At 41.6% G+C, this 7,346-nt stretch overlaps 1 protein-coding gene across 1 annotated transcript in view; it reads left to right on the top strand.

Moving 5' to 3' along the window:
- Nucleotides 1–311: 311 nt before the first annotated feature.
- Nucleotides 312–7,346, top strand: part of PPP1R9A (protein phosphatase 1, regulatory subunit 9A) — a 151,340-nt gene continuing 144,305 nt past the window's right edge. The window contains exon 1 of the mRNA XM_009330504.1: nucleotides 312–1,974. Within this exon, the coding sequence (XP_009328779.1) occupies nucleotides 508–1,974 (1,467 nt within the window). The 5' untranslated portion in view covers nucleotides 312–507. The remainder of the gene's footprint in view (nucleotides 1,975–7,346) is intronic.

Genomic DNA, 7,346 nt, shown 5'->3' with positions numbered 1-7,346 from the left:
CTTTCTTTTGCATGCATGTTTGTGGCATGATACGATACTTTGTGAATGGTAAGGTGCAATAATCTGTTCTTTCACTGTGGAATGATACTATAGATTGCAAATTATGCAACAATCAAGTTGAAAAAGTTTCTAATGACAAGTTTTCATGTGTCTGTGCAGTGTTAGGTGGGGTTTTTTTACTATTTTGTTGTAAACACGTCAAATAACGGTAAATGGAAATTGTGGCTTAGATTTAAAGAAGTACAAGTACCTGACGTGATTCAGAAAACCCTCCTTTCTATTGCAGGTTGAATCAGCCATTGTTCTTGAGAGTCCTCGGTTGTGTTGCTTTGTCAGAATTGACCGCATGTGTTTAGATATTTGCCTCCAGATCTTCTGTCGAGCATGGCCCTGCTGAAGGGCAGTGCCCCCTGAGAAAAACACTCCAGCAGAATCTCAGCTGTGACAGACTACTGAGAGCGGTACCGCAGAAACTATGTAAGCTGGTTTTGCCCTCCTGGAGTAAACATGATGAAAACAGAGTCTTCAGGAGAAAGGTCAACCCTCCGAAGTGCCTCTCCTCACAGGAATGCTTACAGAACTGAGTTCCAGGCGCTGAAAAGCACCTTTGACAAACCGAAATCGGATGGAGACCAAAAAACGAAAGAGGAAGGAGAGGCCTCGCAGAGCAGGGGAAGGAAATATGGCTCAAATGTCAATAGAATTAAGAACTTATTTATGCAAATGGGCATGGAGCCCAGTGAAAGTGCTGGAGTTACCCCTAAAACCAGGGGGAAGGGTGGCCCTCCGTCACCTCAAAGACGAATCAGGCCCAAAGAATTTGTAGAAAAAGCAGATGGTTCAATTGTAAAATTGGAATCATCCGTCTCAGAAAGGATCAGCAGATTTGATACTATCCATGATGGTCCTTCCTATTCCAAGTTTACTGAAACTCGGAAGATGTTTGAGCGAAATGCTCATGAAACAGGACATTCCAATCGCTATTCCCCAAAGAAAGAGAAAGTCGTTTCCAATGAGCTTCCGGATGAATGGTGCAGCTCTAAGTCTCACAGAGGCAGCACTGATTCACTGGACAGTCTTAGCCCAAGGACAGAGACCGTCTCTCCAACTGTGAGTCAGCTCAGCGCAGTTTTTGAGAACACTGACTCACACAACGTAATCATTGTAGAAAAGTCAGAGAACAATGAAGAGTACTCTGTAACTGGTCACTATCCGCTAAACCTCTCCTCGACTGTCGCAAATATCTCCTCCCCAGTTGCAAACCTTGAGGGTTTCAGTCCTCTGAAAGATACCAGCACGTGGTCTCCGCCAGCCAAACAGAGTACAGGCTTGATGTCCGCTGAGAACTCTCAGCAGAATAGCACGCCTTCAGCACTGAGACAGAAGACATCCACAGGCACTTTGGCAGGTTCAAAAACAACTGAAGAAATAAAGAAGAGTACAGAGGCAAGTGCTGATTCTGTTGAGAGCTCTGCAGTGAGTCAACAGGATTTGGTCAACGTGCTTGACAGTGAAAGATCTGTGGACAGCTGTGGTAGGAGTAAGTCAAAAACAGAGACAGAAGTTTTGTTGCAACAAAAGGAATGGTCAGAGCATGCAGAGGGTGTCTTTGATAGACCCGAAGCTGCAGAAGTACCAAGAAACGTAGCTTCAGGTGGTGATTTTGCCACAGATGCTGTTTCAGATGCTACTGAGTCCCATTATGATGAGGCAAGTGAAAAAGAAGTGCATGAAGATGTGAATAATTTTCAGAGTTCCCACGTGTACATGCACTCTGACTACAGTGTGTATCGGGTACGATCGAGATATAATTCTGACTGGGGAGAGACAGGTACAGAACAGGATGATCAGGATGACAGTGATGAAAATAACTGTTATGAACCTGATATGGAATATTCTGAAATTAATGGATTGCCAGATGAAGATGAAATCCCAGCCAACAGAAAAATACAGTTTAGCCGTGCTCCAATTAAGGTAAAGTTTCCTACACTCTTTTTCTGCGGTTTGGTTCATTTTCAAATGCAACTTTATTTGAAGTAGATTTTGACAGCTGATCTCGGCTCTGGAAAGACTGCAGGGACCTTTTGATACACATTTCTATTGCAGTCAGCCAGCAAGCATAATCTTAAATGAATTAAGGAAGCTGAGCTCTGATGAGCTTGTGTCGTTTCCTAGACTACTTGATGGCAGACTAAGCCAGCAGAAATTGGGAATGACAGCTGGGTTTGTGAAGTTTGAGAATTTTAACATGCATGCTCTGACTTGCACGACTGAACTGTAATCACATGGTGAAATGGTGGAAGTGTGTTTGGTGGCCTTTGTGCTGCTTGTATTTTTAATTTGAAATCACAGCTTCTTTAGATTGGATGGCTTTTCTTCAGCTCTCATCAGATGTTCTTTAAAGTCCTTGTATTTGAACACTGTGTCATGAGATACAATGTGATTCTGCCTCAGTAGTAGAGGACTGTTAATATTCTGCGTCTGAATTAGGATCATCTTTTCCAGTAGCATCTTCACTGTTTTAAAACTGTATTAAACATTAATATACGTGTATCTAGTATATCACAGTGCTACAGAAAGGCCAAAGTCAGTTGATTGAAATACCTAATGAAGGGTGGGTTTCTTGCAGAGCTTTTTTTGGTTTAAGTACCTTGAAAGTCCAGCTAAGAATGTTGTTTCAAGTATTTTCAGTTGGGGAAGGAATAACTACTCGTGTTTTGTTGTACCAGCTTTTCACTGCTGAGTCTCAGAGTTAAGTATAAAAGTATTTTACTTCCAAGTTGCTTTTAATGCACATGGTCTCAAATGGACAATTCAAAACCGTAGTCATTTTTTCCAGAAATGGATCTTGAAAGAGCCATATATGGTGGAGTACTTGAAATCTAAACATTTTTAAATTAACGATCTGTAGCTGACTGTATTTTCATTATGTGAGTTTAGTAATGAAAATTATTAAATCAACAAACAGAAGTTTCACTATCAAACTTGAAGTAATGCGATTTACAAAATCTGCGTTTACACCACCCGTGCTTTAGGTTAGGATAAGATGTATATTTGTATTAGGACATTTTAATCTGAATGAAGCAACTGGGTTTTCACATCTGTTCGTTGATGGGTAGAGGGAGGGGAACGGCTTTGTGTTCTTCATGCTTCTAAAAGATCATTTTTTACACTGAAACAAAATATTCTGAGCCAAGATAATGGATTTTTTTGTTTTGTTAGTATTTTATTCAGGCTTGTGTCATGGACCAAAAATTCTAACAGTGTTTGTGCTCCCTGTAGATTATTCCCATAATTAAGCTAGCTGCTTTTGTTTAATTTTTTTGGAGATGAAGTAGAGAAAACACTTATTCCAAAGGATTATGAATGTTGTCCCCCCCACCGCCTTCCCCCTCAGGCTGTACTAACAGACAAGATGATGTTCTCTCTTCTGAAAGATCTATCAATTATGTGTAGAGGTTTGTTTTATCATGTTTGTTATGGTTCCAACAGATAAGCATTCAGAAAGTGATTACACCGATTTTATTCTTGAGATGGTTGGATTTTCTGCTGTTTCTGTTTTGAAAGAGCTAACAGTGACATTATTACTTCAGTATATTGCTGTCGTCTGTCTGAATCATGCTGTCATGCCAAGTGCTATAAGAGTATTCTCTCAATTATTTAGTTACAAAATTTTTCTTTTCTTCTCAAGATTTTCATGCTATGTTCATTTCAGATTACTATTATCAAGTAACAATAAGAGTCCATCAGGAAAATGCTCTAAAAGTCATTTGTGTAAATAATAAAAGAGTACATTTGTCATGGTTTTCAGCATAAAGCACTCTTAACAAGCTTATCCAAAGTAAAAGAATCATTGCTTTAATTATTTCAGCATCTTCATTGTAGATAGGAAGAAAACAGAATAAAAGCTGCATTGAGAAAGAACAGTGTAGGGGAGATTGGGCGGTTTGGGAGATCCCCGTGTGATTGCTTTTTGTCCCTTCAATGCATGCAATCTGTTAGTCATGTGGGGAAACAGAAGTGAGACCATGTGGAAGGCTTGCGCTAAGAGGAGGAAGTGCAGAGAAAGTTGTGGAAAATTAAAAGCTGCTTCTCGAGCCTTCCTCCCTTTTCTCCGCAGCACTCTGTAATTCCCTCGGCAGTGTCAAGCAGCGTAAGCCCGGGTGGGCTGCCAGCAGCATCAGGTCACTGTCTGGCCATGCCACCGTGGCAGGGACCTGGCAAGGGCAGCTGGAGAATCCCCGCCGTGGGTCCTCGGAGGCTTGTGGGTCTCCGGGCTCCTGCACTGCCTCTCTGACAGCGCTGCCAATTCGGCACGCTGCTAGGAGGTCGTGAACCGGCTCTGGCAAGTGTTTTCTGCCCAGCAGATAGGTACCAATGAGCAGTGCGGAGGGCAAGGGGGACTTGTGTTCTGTCCCCTCACACAGTGCTAGCGGACAAATTTACCCGATCACTTACTTCACCTGTCTGTTACGTGGGGATGGTGCTTGCTAGCTGAGTAGACAGCAACTATTTAAGAATTTTTCTGTTCTAGGCAATCTTGTGTTTTAGTGGGCATAACTGGTTTCACTAATGCTTTCCTGAACATCATCTCATGCATAGCGTAACTGAGAGAGAGGAAAATACAAAGCAAGGTCGGAGTATTTTCTGTACTGTTGAAAACTGATTTGTCTTTACTAAAATGAAGCAATCTGTATTTAACTACTCTGCTGGATAGTGGTGTGAAAAGTCCAACCCAAACTCTAGATGTTTAGTGCAGATTTCACAGCATTGTACCTCCACTCTCCTCCTACAGGTGAGCTCTGAAATAATTAACAAAACTGGCATTTGAATGTGTAACCTGTGAAACGAGTGGGTAGTTATTGCCATAAAGTTGTTAGCTGAAGGTCTCAACAGGTTTAGATAAACATCTTTGAACTATTTTTCCAAGGGATTTTTCAGACAGTCGTGTAAGAAGTAAATGCGAAGAGTGCTGAGACTGAAGAGCAAAGAGATTTCAGTTACCACCAAGGGGAATCCTTTCCGTCCCTTTAGGGGAAATGCTGTGGACTGTGAGAAGTAATGAAGTATAGGCAGAAGGATGAATAAATAAAATCTTACTCATCAAACTGATAAAGACTGAATTCTGCTCATCTCCCAAGCAGGAAAAAAAAACAGTTATTGAGAAACTCGCTATAAAGAGAAGGATTCAAGTCAACGGATGCAGGAAATTCTGCTCTGTTACAGCCTGTAATTTCGCTATCACAGATCCCATGCTCCATGGGCCATTTACTTTGCTCTAGGATTATGGGATATGTTTGTTGATCTCGTCTCTGTTGAAAGTCCCTTTAGGAGTAGGTGGCTGCCCAGGGGCCATTGCAGGCTTGGAGAGTTTCTAGGTATTTGGAGTGTGGCATCACTGGTGTGAGCAGTTGTGCGGGTCTGTGGGACCTTAAGTCAGCTTGGTGCCGTTCAATAAAAAATAGCCTAAAGCAGCCCAAGAGTTGGTGCTGGTCGTGGGAGTGGGCATGAGTGTGTTGCTAAACAAGGGATGTGCACGTTGATATAGCAGTTGATGTGAGTGTTTATATAGCGATACAGAGGCCTTCATCAGCACTGGCCCATTCTTGTGTTGAGGTATTGTGTTTCTGCTTAGGGATAGAACTGAAAGTCTCCAAGGCAAGTGTAAGAGGTGAAAAAGTTAAGTAAATGTGATGGGGGGAAAAAATACCTTGGTTTTTCCAGGGATACTTTTCTACACAAAAAAGCAGAAACTCTGTGATTTATTGGCCTTTCGTTCAGTTTTGCAGGCTTTCCTGAGTGTTGGGTTATATGCTGCTTCCCAAACATTGCCGGCTAATTGGACAAGGTTTGTCAGCAGTGCAAAATTCATTAGCTCATGGCTTTCCACACTCTAGCAAATGGAAATGTATTGATTGTCCAAATCGTAGTCCTTTTTGAGCCATGCTTCCTCCATCCTGGATAGAGTTAGGATGGAAGAGTAATGTTCACCTCTTCTCTCCAAGTCCGGAATGTCTGGTATCTTGATAGCTGATGGCTGCATCTTCAGTTAGTGCCTTATTTCTGGCACCAGGTACACGTTAAACCATTTAAAGCTGTTAGCAGCAATTGGTATCTCCTGCTGAGCCTCCTTTTGCAACTTTCTGCTTTGCTGACTTGGCCCTACCTGGCTAAGGGGTTGGAGAGGGTTGGGTAGTATGTGATCAGACCGTATGGCAGACAGCAGGTAACTTGTGGTGCAATGAGGGGTTTTAGCCCAAGCTGCTGCTGCGGTTTTCAGGGTTCCATAAAGCTTCCTTAGGGTGCAGTGGTGGTGAAGGGACCTGTCTGCAGACCCCTCTGAGTTTTGGGTTAGGTGGGAGAGAGGGTGACAGGAATGGAAGGCGTATAGCAAATGGTTCTTCAGTGCTTCAGCTAAACCCATACGAAGGGATTATGACCTCTAGTGCCTGTGCCTCATATGTTCTTCCTCTCTTTTGTCGTGCAGCATGACTGAATCTTATACCCTACAGCATTTCAGTTTTCCAGATCATGTTTTGTTCAAACAGTCTTCAGGAATCGGAATTTGTGCCCCCCACCCCATGTGAGCCTTTGAAGAAGTTTTACAAAAGTGCTGTGACTGTAGTTTAGTGTAAAATATAAATGACATTTGTATTTAAAAGCTGTTTTGAAATTTCTTATGAACTATATGGTGCTTTTTCTCACTAAAAATCAATTCAAGGAGCAAGTCTTTCTTTTAGTTATTCCTCGTTTCTCTCACTAAATTGTATTCGGGAATGTAAATAGTGGCGAAGAAAGAATCTGAAACCATCTGACCCTGTAATTGCTTTGGAAATTTTTACTCTCTAAAATATTATTAGTCCTTGTCTGGTAAGCATCAAAATAAAGTATGCTGGAAACATTTTCAAGTTTCAGTGTTGAAAAAGAAGTATTTCTTTGCCTGATTCAATGTTTGGTATGGTATTTACCCATTGTTGAACTCCTTTGGAACATAGAAGTCGTAAGTGAAGGTTACCCATCCACAAGCACTGTACAGTCCCTCTCTCCAAACTTGCGAATGCTTATATTTGTGTTTTACTTAAGTGAATATGGAGTTGGATTTAGATGACCTCCAGATCTCCCTTCCAACCTCAGTGAGCCTATGATTCTATAAATAAAGTGGTCCCAGTGGGTGTTAGGGCACTTGTTGAAGGCAGATGTGGAAGACAGGCAGATGTGCAGAAAGATCCCAAGGGTATATTAGATTTAAAATGATTCAGAATCTGAGAAATTCATCCACTTTTGAATGGATTAATTAAGAAACCTTACAGATAAATAAAGATGTGTAGCTTCATTCTGAAATCACT

The sequence above is a fragment of the Pygoscelis adeliae genome, unplaced genomic scaffold (assembly GCF_000699105.1).
Source record: "Pygoscelis adeliae isolate BGI_AS28 unplaced genomic scaffold, ASM69910v1 Scaffold27, whole genome shotgun sequence".
NCBI lineage: Eukaryota > Metazoa > Chordata > Aves > Sphenisciformes > Spheniscidae > Pygoscelis > Pygoscelis adeliae.
Note: the sequence above shows the minus strand (reverse complement) of the source record. Positions and strands in the feature narration are given on the sequence as shown.